General features: G+C 36.5%; 1 protein-coding gene across 1 annotated transcript in view; it reads right to left on the bottom strand.

Moving 5' to 3' along the window:
* Window positions 1-23,955, bottom strand: part of COL4A3 (collagen type IV alpha 3 chain) — a 66,393-nt gene that overhangs the window by 31,908 nt on the left and 10,530 nt on the right. Inside the window, exons 2-21 of the mRNA XM_050902646.1 lie at window positions 20,483-20,539; window positions 17,494-17,583; window positions 15,703-15,747; window positions 15,169-15,213; window positions 14,811-14,873; window positions 14,000-14,053; window positions 13,133-13,159; window positions 12,471-12,548; window positions 11,374-11,436; window positions 10,852-10,887; window positions 10,693-10,734; window positions 9,155-9,232; window positions 8,098-8,160; window positions 7,781-7,837; window positions 5,294-5,338; window positions 3,807-3,860; window positions 3,385-3,426; window positions 1,961-2,048; window positions 819-854; window positions 306-470 (exon numbers count right to left, since the gene is read on the bottom strand). Coding sequence (XP_050758603.1) covers window positions 306-470; window positions 819-854; window positions 1,961-2,048; window positions 3,385-3,426; window positions 3,807-3,860; window positions 5,294-5,338; window positions 7,781-7,837; window positions 8,098-8,160; window positions 9,155-9,232; window positions 10,693-10,734; window positions 10,852-10,887; window positions 11,374-11,436; window positions 12,471-12,548; window positions 13,133-13,159; window positions 14,000-14,053; window positions 14,811-14,873; window positions 15,169-15,213; window positions 15,703-15,747; window positions 17,494-17,583; window positions 20,483-20,539 — 1,228 coding nt within the window. The remainder of the gene's footprint in view (window positions 1-305; window positions 471-818; window positions 855-1,960; window positions 2,049-3,384; window positions 3,427-3,806; window positions 3,861-5,293; window positions 5,339-7,780; window positions 7,838-8,097; window positions 8,161-9,154; window positions 9,233-10,692; window positions 10,735-10,851; window positions 10,888-11,373; window positions 11,437-12,470; window positions 12,549-13,132; window positions 13,160-13,999; window positions 14,054-14,810; window positions 14,874-15,168; window positions 15,214-15,702; window positions 15,748-17,493; window positions 17,584-20,482; window positions 20,540-23,955) is intronic.

Here is a 23,955-nt window from a genome sequence, read left to right as displayed (position 1 = left end):
TAGTCTTTCCTGGTTTTATGTAGCAGATTTTTATAGTCACAGTTATACAAAAAGGTGAGAAATCTTTATATTAGGAAGTCATTGTATCTTCCCCACAGAATCTCATTAGCAATAGAGCACAGACCTTCACTACATATGTGTTTTCATGAATATCCTAAAACAAAATTTACAAAGAGAAATTATATTCAACCATATTACTCAAAATATACTCTGTAAGTAATGTATTTATATAATCTCATACATTAGATATTGAGATGACTGTGGATTTGTTCTTGTTCATTATATGTACAATACTGAAACGTCACCTGGTTCTCCTGGAGGACCTGGTAATCCAACAGAACCAGGTCTGCCAGTAGTACCAGGTAGTCCTGGAGGGCCTACAATACACAAGCCAGTTTGTCCTTTCTCTCCTTTTGTTCCTTTTGGCCCTGGAAATCCTGGGGGCCCTCTCAGACCAGGTCTTGACACACCTAACCAAAGAAGAAAAAATACAAAAATGAAGTTAAAGAAGAAATGGAATTTCAAAGCAAGGTAAGTACTCAATAGGATGAGTGAGAGACAAACATACTGAGTTCATCCCACAAATCTTTATCATCTTGTAATATATTAAATAATCACAATGAGAATGTAAAGACATTTAAAAATCATCTTTAACCTCTCTTTAAATACTTGGCCCATCAAAGCTTTTGGGTGACAATTTTTTACTGCTTAGAGGTATGTTTAAAGTCATCTGAAGTTAAGATTCCACAAAGCTGATTCAGTATAACAGGCAGGAAGAACAATGTATTTTACTGTTGGTACTGGATCATTACACATACCTGGTCTACCAGCATCTCCGGGAGGACCTGGTGGCCCTGCAAAAGCAATGTATTTAGAACTTGAGTTAAACCATTGTATACTCTGCAAAGTCACTACTCAATAATATTGACTGCAAACTTTGGGCTTCTGCATTTTAAGCTTATTTTATCTTTTAAGAATTTGGTTTTGCCTGAGTAGGCATCTACTACTTATGCAACTGTTGCATACTGATAATTCTCACTGAAATCTGGCAAGATATGGATGTTTACAACAGGTAGGAATAGGATCCACCACATTTATCTTAGGTGAGGATGCACTCCATTACTTGAGAATGACTTACAGGCCTGCAAACTTACTTCTTTTTGCCACTATTATTTGCTTTAGTAAATATACCACCTCTTAACAATGCATTAATATCTTTGCAAGGCTCAACCTTCCTGTTGCCATCCCTTGGAAGTATGTAAGTAGATTGATAACAACAAAGTGTATTCACTGAATGCAACACAATCACTTGCATACATAATTATTCATAAAACTAGAACATCAAAACACAGAAGGCAAGGACTTGCTGGATGAGTATGAGATATAGCCTACAAGATGCTGCCTCAGAGTTCAGCCCACAAGTCCTTGTTATATTGTGATACAGCTCAAATAATAAATCAGTACATTTTAATTTTACAGCATGGCCAAAATAAACAAAACAAAAACTTGCAGATTGTTATTATTTTGGAATGCTAGGCAATAAAATGGCATAAGACAAACTACAAAAGCTAAAAAAAAAAAAACCAACAAAACAAAACGGGGAGGGGAAGTGTATGACCTTTAACAGGAGACTTACAGTCCTGATGGTTTGTCTACGGCATATACAAATAATGTGCTGATGTAGTCCACTAAGGTCATGAGACAGGATGTCAGTGAGCTTAGGCGCTCAACTCAATTATCTGCGCAAAGAAGTTTGCCAGCTTCATTATTTTTAAGAGGATATATGGCCATAAATCAAAGTCTCAGGATACATTTCAATTCTGCAATTTGATCGGAGTAATTTGGAAATATTCTTGCAAAGGCGGAAGCAGGTTGCTGGGAGCTCAAAAACCTGGCCTGCAACAAGCCCTTTGAGTGGACAGCTCTTGCTAAAAGATTCGAGTTTTGATGTCCCACTCACCAGGCATGCCACGTTGACCTTTTCGTCCTGGAGGTCCGGGGGGTCCTTCATCTCCTTTTTCACCAACCACATTATCATAATACTCCGTCTTACGAGAAAGATGGTAAGAAAAGAAAAAATAGTAAGAACGAAGAAAGAAGCACGGTACCTTATATTGAACATTTGGTTAGAACAATGTTATGATCTCATTCATAATTTTGATGTTGTGACACCATGAGACTTTTCTAATCACATGGTAATTACAGGCAGCCAGAAATGAAATCATAATTGTTATACACAGATAATGCCAAGAGACCTGTACAAATAAATGGGGCTGGGATTTCAGCTCAATTCCTCAACTCTCAGAGAACTCCTCTGCCTGCAGATGCAATTATACAGGCAAGGTATAAGTTGGAGACCCAATCACGAATATTACGGTAGCATAAAATAGAAAAATATTCCTGAAAGAAACCTCTAGGAATCACTTAGCCTATTCTATTGGCTCAAAGCAGCATCAGCTATATCTAGACTACTCTTTTAAATAATCATACATGAAAACAGACAAAAAATCAACTACTTAAATCACATGTGCATTAAAAAGTCATTCTTACAAAAATTAATACTTAATTTCTTAAAGTTTAATATTATGATGTTTCAAAGTTTCTACAAATGACAGGCAAAATCCAAAGGCAATTTGCTGTAGCTGTATTTTTTAATAACTGCAAATTTTTGCTCTTTTCTGGATTACTTTGCATGGGCACCATTACTGGCAAATCAGTATTATAATAATTATTGTGCCTTGATATATAAACATCACACTGAAATTTCAACTGACTACTGATGCACCAATTTTAAAAGGAATAAAAAGCTGCTTAAAATTAAAAATTTTTACTTTTCTCCTATAGATTTTTTGAAAAGCAGTGTTTTTTTTAGTACTCTGTCAATATCACAAACAATTCAGCTTTTTATAAAGTTATTTCTTTTGAACAATTTGGGCAGAAGGTTTCCATTAGGTGTGCATGGGGCCTTTAAGAAAGCCATTAGTGAGACAGCATGACTAGATAGAGAAATTGTACTCATAACATCTCTTGCTTTCTTTAAAAAGTCTTCTTAGGATTTTAAAATTAACACCACCTGTTCTGGAGCTGATTAGAGACTGGTTTAAAAACTAACTCCTGTGAATTTTTTGTAACTGTTCTGTGACAGTTCAATCTCCCAAAATTGCTGGAACTGAGTGAGGTCTAACCAGGCCCTGATCGTGCATCCAGCTCCACCTGAAGGAAGATGCCATCTCTGTGAGACTCCCAGCAACATCAGTATTTTGAGAAAGCCATGCCTCAATTAGAGCATGACAGGACATCCATTATTGCCTCATATAGTCAGTTTGGCTTATTCTTATTCTAATGGTTTAGAAAAATGATACGATGAACATAATTTACACTTACTCGACCACAAGCTCCAGGTGGACCAGTGTTTCCTTTCATCCCCTTCAACAAAGGACAGAGATGGGTTTGTTTATTAAAAACAATAGAGGACATTGGTACTCACTGTTACTTCAGTACATTGCTTATAACGTTAAAGAACTTCTGCTCCTGACCAGTCCTTCACCACCCCCGTCTCTGTTCCTTACACAACTATTCAGCCACATACACCAAAAACTACATGAACACATCAGCAGGCATAGATGGACACCAGTTCAAACGCATGATCTATTTCAGCTGATCCATTCCCTGTTCCATGATACCATTACTTGTCAGCTGTTAGGTAAAACATAACATATATACAGTGATACGTAAAATGATATAACAACCCCCAAACATACCTTATTCTCATCCTCAAAAGCAACAACAAAACCATTAGACAATACCTTAGCTCCTTGCCTGCCAGCCAGTCCTGGTTTGCCCTGTTCACCCTTTTGTCCCTGCAGGTGACAGTACACAATTTTATGAGGATTAACCTTTTAGCACTGTCATCAGTAAGATCTAAAATGGAAAGCTTTAATCTTTTATGGTGATGGCAAGGTGAATGTGACTTGCTCAGGGGAAGAAATCTCAGGGAAAGACTCAGTTTGGGGTACAGTTCCACGTCTGTGGGAAATACTGCAGGTCTCTCATCCAAACCTGCCTTTATAACAGCACACTCCACCAATCCCAAGGTGGAGCCGCTCTGGACAGCGCAAGTGTAGGAGGCTCTGGTTTGTTCTCCCTCTACAAACTACTATTTCTGAAAAGGGAGAAACTGAATGCAATGTGAGACTCTCAAATTCAGCAACTCCCTCTCCCAGAACTTGGTCAGTCTGCATGATGATGCTGATCTCAAGAGGTGTCAGCAAGACCAGGAGGGAAAATAGTGCACACTGCTGCTAAGGCTTTCTGCAAGTGTATACACGCAAGGAAAAGGGACTTCTCAGAGGCTTATGCAGTTGAATGCACTGCTAGTTACTACAGTTGAAATGGGAACAGAGCAATGACATGTCTTTGTCATGACAGAAAGTTTTCTTTCTGTTAGCTGAGGCAATAGAGCTTTGTGGTCTGTCATTCCACGTTCTCTGTCAGACTGGAACGTGTTTACACTGTCTGCGAAGGCCGTTTTGGCATGATGAAGATGATGTTTTAGTAAGATATATGTGAAATGGGCTATTCTGACAAGGATTTTGATAAGGTATTTGTAAGGTCACTGTGACCCTAATGATGTTGTTAAAGTGGAAGTGAAGTAAATATAAAAGAATTTATATTTAACTAATTGAATACAGTATTCCTAACACATTTGAACAACTCTAGCTTTTAAATTAGTACACAAACAAGATCATTTTGGTTATAAAATGGCATATTTTAAGAATTATATGATGACAAGATGACAGTTTTAATATCTATCAGTCATCTTGTTTCAGGCCAAGGCAGCTGTGACCTTGACAATAACTTTTCTTTGTAAAAGAATGTCTTTGATTCTAGTGATTAAAAATTATTCATTTTGCTTCTTGATTTATGCTGAAGTGAAGGTACAACTCTTTTGCAAAAATTTCAACGTGACTAACCAGAATTAAACTCAGTAGAATTAATTTTGCATAACTTGGATCATGTCTCAAACTCATTAGATAGTCAGAAGCAAGCAACAGGTCTTTTTATTTTACACAGAAGAGACCACATCTATAAACTGAGCTTCTCTCTCCTGCATACAGCTATGAGGACATGGTATGTCCCAAGGCCAGCTCTGTGAAAGGAAATGTTTCACAGTGTATGCAAATCAACATTTTCAAACACATTCTGCAATGGGAAAAAGCTGGGACAGGAAGATATGACCATGATAAGCAGATGACTATTACTTAGAAAACGTTTAGAAGGCTTCCTTCATTACCGGTAAGCCAGGTGGACCTGGGGCACCTTCTTTTCCAGGTTTACCCTACAAAGGTAAAACATAAAATAAAAAAAATTAAGAAGATCAAAAGAGGGGTCATTGCATTCAAAGAGCATAACAACTAAATGCTGTGCATATAACTGTATTTTAGGTCTTCATAAATTTTGAAAAGCCATTAGGGTTATTTTTTAAATATTCATTACTTCTAATCATAACTAATGTTTGTAAGACTCCACAAAACAGGGAGTAAGATATTCCCTGGACATTCCTCCTCCTGTGGAGGACTAGTTCAGGCAGACACTTCACCAGCACAAAGTGCCAGGCAAGTGCAGAAAGCTTGGTGCAAAATCAGGTCCTTGCAGAAGCAAGACAAATGATAAAACAATACAGCAGCTAGCAGCCTGGTGAGCATGGAAAGATACCGAAGGGAAACTTTTCTCTTACAGGAAATGGGGTTAAGAGATGACTTGAAGAGAAATTATTTAATAAAAAAGAATAAGGAGTGCACTTCAAACATATTGGAAGTAGGGCAGTAGATGGAAAAGTGAAAACAGAAGGAGGCAGCGTGCCAGAGGTATCTGCTGTTTTCTATGGCGCACAGCTCATTTTGGCAGCCTTCCACTGGGGTCCTGGTATCTAGTCTGGCAACAATACATGTTACGCAATTCGTAACAACAACAAAAAAAAAAAAGACAAAGGGAAGGGAGAGAAGGGGGAAAAATGGGGAGAGAAACAGAACGAAATGAAAACATAATACTGAATATGGATACCTTGCTTGCCACCTTGAAGGCAGAAATGAAGAAAACCTGGTTCATTAAAATCCACAGCAGGAAGGTAGTGATAAGATAAAAGGGGGGCGGAAGATTATGAGCTCAGAACAACAGAAGAGAAAGTACATTTTAGAAATTTGTTTTGCACAGAGTAAATCGATGAAACTTAAAATAATTTTGAAAAAGATGACCAGACCATGAATTATGATGTAAGCATCAGAAAAAACAGCAATACTCAAAAGATGGCAGAACTTAACCAAAGATGATACTCTGCAAGAGAAGAAGGGGAGCTGGAATGATGTCACCACAGGCTCAAAACTCGCTTGCATAAAACAGTGGTTTTTTCTAGAACATAAAATCCACAGCCATTTGATATTTTGTGCTCACTGATGTAATTTCAATAGCAAAAGGAAACATTTTGATTTCATTTTAGAATAGCCAGTCAGTCAGTGTCTTAACACAATTTGTATTTCCTTAGCATTCTTCAAGGTCAAGAGGCAGAAAAGTAAGGGTGCCTTACTACTTCCTCCACAAAGGAGGAAGGGAGAGGTCAATTAAGAGTTCTAAAAAATACTACATGACAGGACAGGGCTTTTGCAAACAGAAGACATAATATGGAAGAAACACAGAAGATGGAGGAAGAATAACACACATTGGATAGCAAGAACTTTTAGTACTTTACACCAGTAACTCAAATAGAAATTAAAATTTTCATCATGTATAGGAATAATAAAAATAGCAATCAAGTTGCTCTATGCATCATCATTGTTATAGCACTATATAATTGAAGAAAGAGCAATCTACAGGTAGTACTGGTCTTGTCTTGCTACCTTTCCTTGTGGAAGAAAATTTATTGCAACCACAAGAAGTATGGGAAAAGTTTCAAAATACGTATGTTTGGACTGAATGAAAGATTTCATCTGAAAATTATTTTTCTTAATATTGCTTTCAAAATGTATTTGGAATCAAAATGTGTTGTTCAGAAAATGTTACAAAACATTTTGATTTATTTGGCTATTTTAGGGTTCTCCCCTGATTACATATTGGTAAACTGTTATGAATTCATACAGTTTTAGCTACTAAGAACCTGCATCTTTCATTGATTAGTTTTTCTCTGAAAGTTTGAAAGCCATTTGAATGTGAAGTGGTAAATTTCTATTTAATTCTTTTAAAAATGTAGATATACTCAAGTAAATTATATTTTAATGTGTATGCTTTTAAAAATAAACATATGATTTTTTTCTCATATTGTCCTGTTAACAGAATAACTCTCTTATGACAACTTTCTTCATGTCCCCACATACCTGCTGGCTGAGTGCACTAATTTAAGTCTGCTGCCTTAAGTAAACTCAATGTTTTTAATTCTCTTCTACGTATACACTGGCACTATAAAGCCAGTATGTGTTCAGAAGAGCGCTTTTTTTTTTTTTACTAAGTTTAGTTTTTACTAAGTTTTTACAGTAGAACCTTTACAGCGAAACAAATAGAAGTGCATCCACCATCAACTGACCTTTACTTCATGTACTCATGGCATGTGAGCCTATAAGAACAGTCATTTGACTTTCAGCTCTCTAGTCTGGATTACTGGATGAAAGAGCTTTTGAATCTAAGAAAATTTGCTCTGAGTGGCATTGAAACAAAAACTGGAAAGCAACACTAGTGAAAAACTGCTTTTCAGAGAAGACTAATATATGTGTACTCAATTGTTTGCACATACCTGTGCTCCAGGTTCTCCTCGGTCACCCTTTTCACTTTGAGAATCACCAACCGGGCCCTGTAACAAAACCACCCTCAAGATACACATATTTTGAGACCCACATTTTCTAAATTAAATATATATTTTGTTATCTTTAAAAAAAAGTATAAAAATAAAGTACAGTTAGAATGCTATTAATAGGTATTCTATTCATTAGTTCTGTTCTATTAATTAAAGGTTGGAATAAGTAGTGTAAATACAGGACTCTAAAGAGTAGCATTTACTAGGTGATGCTGCCTGAACATCTGGATTTAAGGGATTTACTTCTGGTCACTTACTGTAAACCCCATTGGCCCCGGAAGTCCTCTTGATCCTTTTTCTCCTTTCTCTCCTTTCAAGTCCTATTACACAGAAAATAAAAATTTAATGTGGTCTCTTGGATTTTTCTGTGCTTACCATAACACTCAAGTTTTACAAATAGGAAACCCTTATGTTACCAGCAAGCTTCTTTAAGCAGAGATGGTTCTACTTAAATGACTAAGAAACAGAAAATTCCTATTTGATTCAATCAGGGAAGAGCTGCTGTGCCTAAAAGCTGAACCTTGCTTCTGCAATCTTTCTCTTCCCTCCTCAATACAGTCTTGATGCAAAATTCACTTTTTATTTTAGCACATAATGCAGAGGGAGTTTTGGTAACTCCATGGATTAGATGCAAATTAAATAAGGAAAACAGAGTCAAGAACAGGTTGAAGACTTGTTCTGTTAATATGTGAAGACTTAAAACTGTGTATCAACTACTGCTGTTTAAGTTCTATATAAGGACAAAATGCAAGAATTTTAATTCACAAAGCAATACTTAAAATGAACGCTGAATCAGAGTATTTCCTTTCTCCAATACTCATTGTTTTTCCAACACATTCCATGATTACTCATGTTCCAGTACAAACAATGAGAAAATAAACTATGAAATGTACATGACCATGTTGTAAGCTTTTGTGAAACTCTGGTAGCTCAGAGTGCTGACATTTTCAGTGACAAGGCCCAGAGGTCAACACAGCTGTGGCTTTGATAGCCATTCAAAAAATCCATGTTGAGTTGGTGAAGCTAAAAGTGATTTACTTTTCATTTACTCAGAGATCCATAGCAGGTGGGTTACTAATAAGCATTTAGCATTCCACCGGCATCGTGCAGATGTGCATGTGAATACACAGGCCTCAGCTGAGCTGGCTGTACAGACACACTCTCAGAAGAGCTTAGCACCTAACTAAACAAGTCTGAAAAACGTTAGGATGGGTAAAAGGAAATGTTATTGGAACAATGAAGATGAAAACGTCCTCTCAAAGTAAAACCTAGTAAGACGGCTTATCTGAATGTGAAGTTTAACAATTTTACTACCGTCATGTTGTCTGGTCCACTTAATGTCACAATAACAGTTCCTGGTGGTCCAGGGGGTCCAGTTAACCCAGTGTCACCCTTGAAAGAAAAAAAGAAAAATAGAGCAATTATAAGCAGTGTGTTTTTATTGTTTCAAATTACTATCGCTATACTTTTGACATTGTGAAAATGTTTCTGTCATTACACTTAGCCGTTAATACAGTTAACATTTCTCTTTGCTTGCTATTTATCTTCCAATAAAAAAGGCATATGGAAGACTTAAGAGTACTATGACAACTTCTCCAAGCTGAGAAATATAAAAATGCATAAGCTGATTTCTGTCAAAGTATCTAGAATTAGCTTAAATTTTTAATACTATTTGTTTAAAAGTTATACAACCATTGTAACTCTAAATCAAATAAAAATATCTCCTTCTTTATCATTTTTCTCTCAATTTGATTAAGTCAATCAATAAAATACATGAACTGTCTTTGGTGACATCCTCAAAACTGCAGTCTGTGTATTACAGGGAGATGATTGTAACAGTGCTGACAGATAAAATTAGCTTTCATGTGTCCTTAACCAAAAACATTAATATTGCAGTACACTTTTTCACTAAGGATCCTTTACAACAGGGAAAGTCCTAAATGTGATCTTTCCTGCAGAGCTCAACAAAACAACATCCATTGATTTCTAGTGGTTTTAAGCCAGTGGCATGCCTTTGCATGCACTTGCAGCATAACAGCAAAGAATGCATCACTCTTTCGTAAGAAAGCAAGATGCTCCATGGTCACCTGAGCTAATGCTAATCCATAATCAAATCTATTTACAGAAATTTTCCCAGGAAACTTCTAGCACATTCCCAGTAGTAACTATAAAGTTAAAACCAATCCCACTGTCAGATAGTGCTGTTTCAGTTCACAGCTGAATCTGTGCAGCTCAGTCAGTGTAACTGTGAGATGCCCCAAGTTTTTGAAAGGATCCTGTAAGGACATTCAGACTGACTACACCGGTCCTCCAACTGCAGGCTGAGGTCCTGAGAGACAATATAAGTTTTCATAGTCATTTCTAGCTTAATGTCAATTATATGGGATACAAAATAAGAACATGGACAAGTCATCTAATTTTTATTCAAAATGTGCGAGATTTTCTAGCATCATAAAGGCTGACACTGCAAAGATGTTGGCCATAAGCAGCTGTGAGTCTACAGATGCTATATATTTACCAATGTTTACGTGCTTAGATAAGCATTTAGGAACACTGTGCAAATCACATATAAATGAATTTAATGCTATGTGTTAGTAAATATTAACTACTGGCTCCTCGTAGGTTCCTACCCTTCTATCAGGAAGTTTATATCATTGGCTCTTATGTGAAAACAGTTTGTCCTTAGTTATTAATTGCCATGTTTCCATTTTCCAATAAAAGACTTCCACATATATACTGAAAATTTTTATTTCACAGTACTTACTTCCCCAAACATTTCACCATAGTATATGAGAAAAAGCAGAAAACAGAAACATAACTTTAAAAATGTTTTAAACATTTTATACAATTACCTTTCTTCCTTTGGTTCCTATTACTTTCAGTCCCATAAGACCCTGTAAAAAAATCCCCAAATGTTATTTCTTTTAGATTTTAAAACCACCTATAAAATGAGTTAATTGATGTTACACATAATAGGAAGTTTTCATTTTTTATTACCAATCTGAGACTACCTTAGGTCCAGGAGCTCCTGCTTTCCCCGGCATGCCCTACAAAAAAGAAAAAAAAAAATTCCTTAATTTAAAAAATTACAATCTTCAGCACCAATATAGGTGTTTTGAAGAACCCTTTGAGTTATATCACTATTTTTATTCTTTCTTCCACCTTTACAACCACAATTTGTTGTGAGTGGGTGACAGAATGTCTATACAGTCTAGTTGCAAACATATACATCTCTCTCACAATTATACACATTAGTATTTAAAGTGAATTTATGGGTAATTATTTGAAAATTAAAATTTATGCCTACATGGACAAGGACACTTCTGAAAACATGGAAATTATTATGCATAAAAATAATCAAAAGAAACTGAAAAAAAAATCAGATGTGTGCAGAAGGATATGGATTTTGCATACACATGTCTCTAGACCTCAAACAAGTCTGGGAGAGTCAGGTACTTGTATTTGTGTAACGCCATAGGCTTCTGGGAAAATCAAAGGTTAAAGTAACAAGCGAGACATAAGTTCATACTCACTGTAGCTCCTGGAGGGCCCTGTGGTCCAAGTTCCCCAGGATATCCTTGAGCACCCTGGGTACCCTTCATATTAAAAAAGAAACAGGAATAAATCTCCTGGCAAGATTATAAGCAAACCACAACACTAAATTCAATGAACTGAACAACAAACAGAGGAGCAGCACTATCTCTGGATTTCCTTTTCATGTCTCAGGATAACACAGAAGTGTAATTCCTCCTCACTGCTTCATTGGTTGGCATATGTTTTGAAACATGAGAAAACATAACTGTTCTAAAACTAAACTACTCAAGTGAGGATATATGTCCTGTTTAACTGTGGACATTCTCATAATCCATGTAGTCCTATTGCTAGCCCTAATAAGCCTTTAATCTTTCGAATATTCTATGCAATAAATTCTATACTTTAAAGCTTCATTTTCAAAGAAATGGAAAATTAAAAATTTTTATTTTCCTTTTATGTCCTCTGTTTATCGTAACAATCAAAATAACTGTCTGCTCTGCCTTCTCCTATTCATCTCCATTTTTAAAATATGGATCATGCTGTTCTTTGTTAGTACTCTAGAAGTTGAGCTGGTCTAATCTGTTCAATCACACTTCATGGGGAATTTCTGCAGTTGGACGATATGGTCGTTGTAGGTCCCTTCCAACTGAACTATTCTATTCTATATGTAGGGGTAAACCCCTAAATCTATGACCAGTTTTTCTCCATTTCTAAAGTATTGTTATTTGTCAGCAACCTGACTTCCCTATCCCACTTTACTAACACATAATGGACACTACTGGTTCTGATGGCAAAACTAATTACTATTGTCTTGCTGTACTCTGTTTTGTAAAGTCAGAAGAAGGACTTTGAATATATTGCATTAATCAGATTATATAAAGTTAATAATTTTTTAAAGACACAGAATTATTTTCTGCTTTAGAAATTAGTGAGATAATTGTAAAAAACACTATTTCTATACAAAATACATAATACATTAAAATTATGTATAATATAAAAGTTTTTAATATATATACACACTTACTATATATAATGTGTTTTATGTAGATAGATTATTTATCTCTCTCTCTCACAGTCTGAATTAATTCTGAATTACCTGAAGTCCAGGCATTCCTGGCAATCCAGGATCACCTTTTGCACCATACCCTTGGTTATATCCATCTGCAGGGCACCCCTGAACAATTAGATAAAAAGGAAGATAAAAAGTTATGCTGTAGAACTCTGTAGTAGAACAAATCTTCTAATACAGTTTGTAGAGAAATAAGCAACATCAGAATTGCATAATGATGGCAACTGTCCACTATGGATAGTTCTACTTCTAAAAAAGATTTTATTAAACAGAATATACCTTTTTCAGGCATTCCAGTTCTCTGTCAGGAGCAGTATTCATTTCAGACATGCCTATGTTACTCACCCACAGTCCTGACCTCCAATTCATTTTTGGTACTTTTCAGCCCTTTAAAATACCCTCTAGTGCATCTGCAGGTTTCCACACGAATTCATAAGCTGTTTGGGGGAAGGGCTTAGTTCTATGTGTGCTTGAACGGGTTAAACTCATTACATGCAATAATAGTAGTTAAAGGGAAAAAAAAATTTAAATAGTACAGATGAAGCACCAAAGTTTGTGGTTGCTTCTTCTGGAAAGTAGACCTTCTGTTTCCCATGACTGGAGATGTTAAGAACTCTTTTCCAGCGGCGAACATACACACAAATTGTTGATCACCAATAAATACTTCATGTAATATGGTGTAAACTGACCTTCTCTCCTTTGATGCCAGCAATACCCTAGGGAGAAGAACAATCATATTATTAAAACAGAAAAGTAAAAGAGACAATGGTGAAGGGACACATTCTAAATATTCTCTAAGCTCAGTGCTCCTGGAGTGATTTATTTTCGTGGACATGGTGTATAGCCAGGTACGTGTTTACTATGCCAGACTTCAATTTAAGAAGAAAGGGCATATTGTTAAAAGATATTCCAGTCTCACAGTTACAACTCTACAAGTGAAGGCAGAACAGTTTTGAAGCCTGACTTTAATAAATAAATGAATAAAATCAGAAGAGCTGGTAAAGTAAAGATCATATTTAGAAGTTATTAGATTTGAAGCCACTGGAACTTGACAGACAGCATTCCTTTTCCATTTGTTTAGAAGTTTCTTTTAAAAACACATTTCTACAGAGAAAACCCAAATCCTAGGGTTAAAGCAATGCACCCAGAATGAGTAGTTCTGGGTTTAATTCCTGTTTCTTATTGACTTAATTAGGCCATATCCTCAAAGATAGTTAGGCATGAACTGAAACTGCAATGTATTAAATATACATTGGACACCTTTAGACATGTGAGTGGTAAATTTTCAGGAGTATCCCTTGAGACACTAAAGAGCTAACACCAGTCAATGAATTTGCAGGCACTCATTAACTAAGAAGTTGAGGCCCAACATGCAGCCGATAAAGCATTACTTTTAACTTTGGTTTCTTTACCACACAGTTTTCATATTAATAAAATGGGGATACCTATATACTTCAACTGTTTTCAATACCAGCTAATGTGAGGCTTTATACTCCTTCAGTGAATGGCTTTATGTGGTAAAAATGCAGACAATCATGAATTTCATAGACACGTACTGGAACACCTGGAGCACCTCTTCTACCTGGAGGACCTGGAAAACCTCGATCGCCCTGAAAGTAGTAAGAGTGACTGTTAATGCATATTATTGTTTATTATTTGGTCTGATTTTATCAACTGTGATTACAAAAGAAGTTTTTTATGTTATCATACTAATACTGTGAGTTGCATTACCACCATATTTGCTAGAAGAGGCACAGCCTCACTGTATGGATCTTGACTTCTATCCCAGACACTAGGCTTTATTAGCTATGTCAGATGAGTTCACTGTTGCACTAGAAATGTATGATTTTCTCTAGCAGGCATTCTTCTGACTCCCTCTTTCAGAATGCTGGAAGTATTTGCTCATAGAGTGAAGAAAAACTAGTAAACCTGTAACTTAACATCAAGCCTTTTCTTTTAATTGTTTTCAGGACTTACGAATTGTCGACTGCAAGCTAGATACTGATCAAATAAAATTAATTAACTATCTATCTCTTCTATAACTCATTTCAACAGAAGGACAGGTTGAACAAAACTCATTAGGTCTTCTGGATTTAAAGAAAAAAGTTTTATCTGTCAAAACATCAAACATTATTCTTAACTTTTTAGCAAAAGCCATTAACATGTATTACTTAATTCTCTATCTTACACAAAAAGGCAGCACTTTTCCTTTCTCTGGCCTCATGATTCAAATTTTTCCTAGTTGATAAAGTCACAAACCAAAATAAATCGAAGTTGCTGTATATCAGGGGAAAAATTCAGAATGCTTTTTGGCCATTCCTAAGCATAGCCAAACACAATCTCTGTAACATTCAGCTTGGTTTGTACCTTTGTGCCGTTGCATCCTGGAACACCCGAGCGCCCAGGAGGGCCAACAGTTCCTGGTTCACCCTAAAAAGAAGTGCAAAATTGACACAAGCTTTGTTTTTCCACATTTGTATCACCCTACAGCAACACTGAAAGAGTTTATGTTGGAGCAAAGTTTCACAAGACTTGACAGATTACAATGTGTTCTTAAATCATTACAATGAGTAAGAATTGCTGATGCTAAGATTTTTATCTCTAAGCTAATTGACAGAGACAATGCTGATGTTGAGACTAGAATGAGCACATTGGGCTGAGGATAATTGTGTACTGAAGACTGCAGTAAGAGAGAAATGGTTAGATCAGTTTCGTTTTTACTTACTGGAAGGCCTGGGGGACCTGAAAATCCAGGTATTCCTGGGACTCCCTAATCATAGATATAAAAACAGAGGAATAGTATTACAAATATTAAGCAAAAGCTCATGATGCAGTTTTTCTTTTGATCGCATTCAGAAGAAGAATGAATGCAAGTATGATTCTATCAAAAGATCATTATTTCCTTAACCCTTCTGACTGTGAACCAAGTATAATAGTAGCTTATGCACTGTTAACATACACTGGTTTTGCCCACAGAAAAAAATGCAAAACAACTGTTCATGGAATTCTAGTCTGACTTTTTCATAGCACACCCCAATACTAAATACATACAGCATGAACCTTGTACATAAGGTGTAGCAAAAAACGCAAAACTTCTAAAAAACAGATAATGCATGTGCATACTCTGTGTCATAAATTTTAAAAATACTTTAAAATCATGTGTAATGTTTTGGTTTTATTTTTCACAAATTATTGAACCAAGTTGGCATTTAACACGACATTTAATACATAAAAGTTTGTTTAAAATATAAATACTTACTCGTATACCTTTGGGTCCAACTAAGCCTGTAAGCCCTGGAGAACCCTAGACACAAATGGAAAACAACGTATTTCAATATAATTGAGAAAAAGCACATATATATCAACAGGACATGCAATATTTTTATTCTCTTACCAATACCAACATGTGCACACGAAACTATATAAATAAATAAATGATTTGCCTATTACAGACACTAAAGCAAACCAGCATTCAATACAACTTGCATAAATCATGGCATCTTGCCGTCCCTTTCAGTGTTTACAGGGGATATATCTCATCATAGGTCAAAAAAATAACAGTCAGGGTATGTAGAGAAAGCAGTTGCTAAGGATCTGTTCAAACTGTGAGACCTGGAGGTGCCTCCCTGTGAGGAAATAGCTGGAAGGCTCCCAGATATGGGTGATATCCACGTAATGATCAGGTATACGCATGTGCCAGCCACTCTCACCTGCACTGTTGTGCATGGAAAGGAAAGCCAGGAGCAGGCTGAAAGGGGGCTAAGCAGGATGGGAGAGCAAGGCTGAAAGACGACAGTGAAGCATGCCACAGCACAGTCTAGACAGAACCTGCTAGAATTGTTTCAAGACATTTAGAGCTTTACTGATAATAAGAAACTTTTATCGTTCCCAGAAAGGAAATGGGGAATGTACAGAACTGCATAGCTCCTAAAATCCTGGGTGACATTTTGTTTAAGATGATGTACAGTTGTTGAATAGGAAAAGCTAATTGGAATACACTACAATAGATGGCATTCAGGCTAACAGAGATGTTCTTGCTAGATAAATTACCCTTACTTTTTGCAATTCTTGCAGAAGTTATTATCACTTATTAAAAGGGAAATGCTCTACTAAACACTTTTCAATGAGTTCAAATAAATGGCTCATCGACATGTATGAGATCCACCATGAGTATCAGTTCCACAAAGTGTTGTAAAAATGAGATAGGACAGAATAATGCAACAATACCCAAACAAATTAAAACTGTAAAAAACATTTGTTTAAAGGTATGGGTAAGTGCTGGAGCCACATTAGTGCAGGTCCTAGACATAATGAGATTGTGGCAGTACCTTCCTGATTTATACTGTGGCTGAGTTCACACCATATTTAGACACAAATAATTTTCCACCAGAGTCAATTTATCAATGACAGCAGGAGTGCTGTTCCTCAAGACAAATACAAACAAAATGTTTTTTAATGAGCAATTTATTTGTTTTTTTCTGCTCATGCAGGAGTCATTGAAAATTCATATTCGGCCTCAGTTTAGGCATACAGGAAAGAAAGAAAGCCCAAGTCACCGAAGTCACTCACTCCATACTGCAGGCAACTAGGTATTTCCTAAACAGACCAAGATTTATCTTAAAAACCATCTTTCCCTTCAAATTTTCTTAAATCAGTTTTTCATATTTGTCTCAGTAGTAGCTTGTTTCCTCTCTTTTCAGCAACAGATGTCAAAGTATACTGTTAAGGCAAAATTGAGGTTATGCTGCTAAAACCTATTTAGACCCACGTTCGTTGCCTCTGGCAGTTCAGTCCAGGTGGTTTAGCACTGGCCAATGGACAACTGACAACAAAAGCCCATGTTCATATCAGCTACTGTGACTCAGTCAAAAATGACCGTTGCAGCCGGTGACCACACAACATCCCTCACCAAATAGGAGACTCTGAAACAGGTTTGGTTTTGTTTTGGTTTTGTTTTTTAAAACAGAATTCTCTACCCAGTCATAGCTCACTTTCACAGTCAAGCACAGTAGTTTCTCTCTCTCTCTCTGTCTCTCACATACACACCTACCTTTGGTCCCTGTGGCCCTGGAGGCCCTTCTGGACCAGGAAAGCCTCTATGACCAGGTGGACCTGGAACACCAGGAAAGCCTTTTTCACCCTGTAAACATTAAGAGAATGAAGTTCTTAAAATATCCATGAATTCTCCTTTCGATAACTTATTTCTAAGGCATTCATTGCTTTCAGTACCTCTTAACTTCTACATATCTGTCTGCTACTGTGGCAGATACATTACCCTTGCCCATACTGACCTGTTTTTGTGGTCCTGCCTATGTGCTGGTACCACTGAAGTAACAGGCTCATAAGTATGGTTCAAGATATCAGAAGACAACAGTACTCAAGATTTTGCCGAGTACAGAAGTTAATTGGCAGCATGAAAAGTTTAAGAAAGCAGCTGATAGTTATTCCTTGTTAATATTTCTATATCATGTTTAGTCCCTACAAGCAACAGAAATCCAAATCCATCATAGCAACCCTAATTTGTAGTTGGCAAACTTAATGGCTGCTGCTGTACAGCAAGGTCGGTTCCAAATCATCAATACCTCTCTTCACGTAAGCCATGGAAAGAAACAGTGGGAGTCAAATGCAACGAAACCATTCAGATAGAATAAAAGAAGTTTGCTTCAAGCGACAACTTTTAAAAATTGTTCTGAGTCTCAGAGATTAAGACACCCAATTACTTTTTTATGTGTTTTTTAAGGTCAAGTTCAAATAACCAAACCATGTAAAGGAAACAGAAGATTAAAGCTACACAAATAGAATGCAGGAGGCTAAGTTACAGTGGAAAGGGCATTTTCAGTTTTTTTTTTAAATATAATGAAGATGCAAGTCTTATCTTAATTCAAATAAAGTGCTTCAAGCCTAGAAACTCACAGAAACGGTGTTTCAGCTCTTTAGATAGCAGCAATTTAGCACGCTCAATTTTACATGAGTGAAGAACTGCCTATTCAAGACCTATTGCATCACAGCATGACATGGGAGAGAGAGGATGGGGTTATCAATTCTCTCAGAGTCAATTTTCCTATTGCTTTATGAGGGAAGAGTTATACAAAAAAGCATTTGAAATTCTGCTGTGCAGAAGTTCCGGTATCTTATTATTTGATGTACAAGATAGGATCCAAAAGAAGTCTTGGGGAAGCCAAAATACCTTGGCTTGTCCCTCCACCAATTCTCACCCCTCAAAATCCCACAAACTCACCAGATTTTAAATAGGTTTTGAATTAAAAAAAAGAAATATTAAAAGATAGAATATAATCCCAGAATATTTTAACACAAATCAAAATAAGAATTGCATTATGAAGAGTCTGTGAGATCTGTATCATAAACCAGCATAGCTTTTTATAACAAATCATTTATTTCATCCACCAGCATCACAAGAAAGGCAAAAAAGGATAATGCTACACCAAGATGTGCCACTGGAGGGGGTGTGGTACTAACTCACACAAAAACGAAAGAAGTCCTTGATCTTCCTCCACTGAGCTTGCTACCCCCTCGCTGCAGCAAGCAATGGGGTGCTCTCCAGATACAGAGCAGCACTGCGCTCTCCTGACAGCTTCGCTCCCCTCCATACAGTACAGGCAATTTTATCCACACTTTCTTCTTGACAGACCAACAAGATGAGAGGATTCTCAGGTTGGAGAATTTCTTAACACTGAACAGTTATCAAAACATACTGATTAATGTAATTGTCCTGACTTTCCAAAGATGCCTGAAAAACTTCATCAGTGTAAACAATGATTAACTCTTACCTACTAATTGCTCAGTTGCTTTAACATGGAAGTGATGACGACAAGTTGCGGGTGTTCTTTCTTATTAATATTTCTCTTTTAGTGTGCAGCTTATTTTTTCCTCATTTTTCAATTAGTCTCAATTTTACTGGTTAGGACAAAGTCAGGTTAGACCAATTAAGAACATGAAAAATAAGCACTGAGATTTTACTAAAGACAGGAGTATTCTCCTTTTCCACTTACGAAAATATGTTTTAATAATGAACATATTTACTTTGAGAGAATTTTTCTCCACCACTGAAACGAAGCTTCCTAAATGCAAGACTAGTAGTGTTTACTGTGGTGCAATATGACATTTTTTCTTGGTAATAGAAGTACAGAAGGAAAGTTGTGACTAATTGTTTACCAGCCAGACATGTCGATCAGTGGGACTAATCACAACCCTAAGCCTATATAGACATGTGGAACCTATTGATAAGGTTTAGTATGGCAATCACTGTGTCCACAGTTAGCCTGAATTACAACCATGACTTCTTTAATAATGCCTCTTTCATTTGTGAATCAGTTGTTTTTCCAACTACAAGCAGGAGTTTGAAAGAATTTTTGGCATTTGTGTAATTCAGGTTTGTCTAAAAGCCACTCCGAGTCTCTGCCAAGCTACTACTGGCAACAGGCAGAACTGAGGCTCTGTTACTTTTGATGGATTTGATGCTGTTCGCTCACTGCTGGCAAGGTGTTTGTGATTAGGACCCAGAAACTCATCCCCTGTGTCAGTCTGCAGGAGACTTATCTGTTTGATGCCAGTGCATGTAGCTTTCCTTCAGGAATGGGAAAAGGGGGGCAGGTGGGCAAGGTCCAAAGATGGAAAGAAGGAAGCACTGAACATGACACTCTTGATGGCATTATGAAATTTGTAACAGGAGAGCTGCTGCCAGGGTAATGGTATCTGTGGGCATTTGTTAAGAGTTTATGAAAGGGACCTAGTGCTTCCGACAGTTGTTCTTCTGTTGGTGTTCAAACATCATGCAATGCTGAAAACAAACTAATGCATTTAAAAAAAAAAAATTAAAAGTCTTCTTAGTTAAACAGTGTCCCCAGAGTTATTTTAACAAATTTTTGTAAGGTAATGTATTCCTTTTACAGTTCTCTGTAGACTCTCTTGACAGAATACCATCACACAATAAATTCACTCACTATATCAACTCAAGTAATGTATTAACAATTTCCAGGTTTAAGCTAATCTGAAAAAAGGAAAAATGTATTTGTTCTTACCTTATTACCTTTCATGCTATCACAAAAGCAGGGACTTTTACCTTTGCATACACAGCTCTGAAAAACAAAAGGACAAACTTTATAATAAAACTATTTTTCTCATTGTGTTGTTTGGTGAGGGGCAAATGAGATCTCAGTGGTTTTAGTAAGGTAATTATTTCACAGATAATACAACGTTTGTGAAAAGTGGCAATTCTCAACAGCAGAAAAGAGCTCATTATTCCTCTGTGCTGTCTTTTGAGACAGATAAGGGCACTAGTTTAATTTTATAGTTGGGGTAAAGGCCAAGAAGCCATGCTTAACACCACCAGGATTATAATATCAGTATGAAGTGTAAAATTCAAGAGTTTGGGCTCACAGCACTAAACATTGATGATTCTTTAAAAAACTTACTATAGAAACAGACACACATACTGATATTGGTTTAGATTACAATGATATTCTTTTTAATCTATCAACCAATAATCTTCTGACTTTTTGTAGCTGCGTTCACCTCCTGACGCTGGTTCATGGTACCTAACACAACTACAAAGGACCCTCAACTTTCTTGTTTCTTAATTCTGAAGGTTTCCTGAACCAAGCTGTGTGACAGTGAGTGCCCTCACACAGGGATGTCCCCACTCCTGCAGCAAGTCCTGGGCTGTAGCTGCTACCAGCATGTCTATGTCTTCAAGTGAGCCTGGAGTTCAAAGCCCTCCTTGAAGGGCTGAGTGTTGCACTGTAGCGTCCAAACCTCTCTTTGAGTCTGTGACCTCTACTGCCAGAGCATGGCACGGCTATCTGGGAACAGCTACAGTTTGGGAAAATTCAATGATTAATCAAGTATGAAGAGATATTCAGTTTTTTATCGTTCACACTTAAGTGAAACAAACAAAAAACCCAAACAAGGATATTCAGCACAAAACTGGATAGACAGCAAGACTAAATTAACTAGCTCATGTACTAGGTAGTCATGGGAGTAGGGAGCTCAGCAGAGCTGCAAAGCACATCTGAGATCCTGGGTGAATATGAGAACACTCAGCCCTTCTGTGCTCCGTTCCTGCTACAGCTATCATGCACTCAGTACCTGAGCTAGCCCAGTTTGGCTGGGATAACTCTGCAAAGGACTTTTCTACACTTACGTAGACATATCCTATTTCAGTGGAGTGGAGGAGAAAATAAAAAATCCTTTGTTAACATAAATATTATACATACTAAAATATCATTGAGGTTATTGAAGCCATGTATTTCATAGAGATGTAAACTCCATTTATTGTCCTTCTTTGTACACTTAAATTCTTTCCTTTGTTTTTGAAGCTCTTGCTGAATGACTTTCTCAATTGTACCACTGTAGAAAGAGAGTTATTTTTCAGTTTATCCTCCCACTTTAGTATATATGTTCATCACAATGACCACACACTATGTTATAGTTACAGACAATAAGAAAGGGACAACTATCATGGATTGGTTATGAGGATATTTTTCTAAGTTGCATAAAATTCAGAAAAGAAGGAAGAACTGTATTTTTTCTTAGAAGATTAAAGCCTTTAAGATGGTATGATATGAAATTCCTATTTAGATCTTGAAGACAGAATTAATTAACCCCTACAGCTGGTCATAACACAACAGCAGCACTGTTCCAAATTTATAACTTTTCCAGTGGTGTTCTCAAAAAACAGAAAACAAGAGACAGAGGGAAAAAATGTTCTCCATTACATTTTAAAATGATAAAGTCAGATCATCGTTAAATTTAAATTTTCCTGTAGCAATCTGTTCAGATAAAACATTTTACAGAATTGAAAAGCATCTTTTCTTCCCATAAGCTAGGATCAATTTCTTCTATCTTTATCATCCAAAACTGAGGTAGCCGCCTTCATTTCTTACACAGTTCACAGTGTTTGTCTCTTTCCTTTGACTACACAAGGAAACTTGACATCTAGTTTGGAACAACTCATCCAGTCTCTTTAGGTGCCTCTTTTAGGACGGAGGAAAGATGCTGCAAGTGCTTGCTGTTCCCTATGGACTAGATAATTACTGACAGTAGCTGCCTGTCTTTTAGGTGGCTGAAGTTAGATGACATCACGTCATCTATTAATTTAAAAATAGATGCAGGGGCTATTCCTCAAGTGAACAGCTACTTAAACATTCATTTACAAAATAAAACAGAAATTAGAATCAGTTGCCCATGAAAAGCAAATCCCCCAAGAAATGATTGTGTCTGCCTGTGTTCTATAGACAGATCAATAGGTGATTACATGATGTTTCAAGCTAGATTTTTAAAGAGTTGCGAACACTAAATACTTAATTCTTTGGCATATATGAAGACAACTCTTTCATCACCTGACCTGACAGCTAGAATTCGAGTGGTACTGCATCAGAAATTTGGAGAATAAAGGTGTCATGTAAAACAGAAACCATGTGACTATGCTACCTTTACTATTATTTTAATCAATATGATTATATCACCAGAGACACAAGAATAAACACTAGTGCAGAATTAACAACAAACAGTATCCTGATTTCTTCTCGGTGAGGTCTATCAGTTTGGCACTGGATAATCTAAATTCACCAAGTTATATGACAGATACCTTAAGCCTTTAAGCATAAATACCAGAGGATAAAGTGACATATATCTCAAAATAAATTTGGAACAGTCTATAAGACAACCAATTTTATTGTTCCCTATTCAATAACAGTACCTTCCATCCCAACGTATTCTCTTCAAAATAGGTGACATAGGTTACTGGTCTATGTCTGCTAAGCAGTATAAAAATGGTGACTGTTCAATGTTCAGCATCCCAAGGAAAGATGTAAACACAGTACACAAAAAAAGTAGTCTTAAATTGCAGGCACTGCATTTTACTGCTCTACAGGGCTGGTGAGTGACTCAAGCTACCACATTCTTAAGGCTTGCATATGAAAATTGTAAATTAACTACAAGACCTATGACACCCGTTTACTCATCAATCTCAACTGCTTAAGCAAAGATTTAGCTTACAGACTTAGCAGACACATGTCTTGAGTCCAGGAAAGGTGCTGTTTACTGAGAAAAAAAATGCTTACAGTATTCCAAATTCTCTGTATTTCTTCAGTGTAACTGGGAGCATATCCTGGCTGACCAGAGAGAGCTTTCCTGAGAAATAGCCACAGCTGGCTTCTAATCTTCCTAGTACCAGTTATTTACCACTATAATTCTATAGACCTTCATGGAGTTGCACCTTATTTCTACCTGTGAAAGTAAAGCTAGAAGCAGATTCTTTACAGTAGTTGTACACAAAGCACAGTTTTCAGGACATGTAGAGAAATCACCAAATGAAATTACTCTTCTATAATAGGTATAATCTGCAGAAGAGTTGATATGTACAGATACAGAAGAAACTTTTTCTTTTAACTTACAATCAAAGATAATCCAATGTGAAGTTAAATGCAGGAACATGTAGAAACTTATGATGCTACACAACTAATCAAGGTTATTAAACTATTTAAAGAAAAAG

This window comes from Gymnogyps californianus, chromosome 10 (genome assembly GCF_018139145.2).
Source record: "Gymnogyps californianus isolate 813 chromosome 10, ASM1813914v2, whole genome shotgun sequence".
In the NCBI taxonomy this organism is placed as follows: Eukaryota; Metazoa; Chordata; class Aves; order Accipitriformes; family Cathartidae; genus Gymnogyps; species Gymnogyps californianus.
This window is presented reverse-complemented; position numbering and strand designations above follow the sequence as displayed.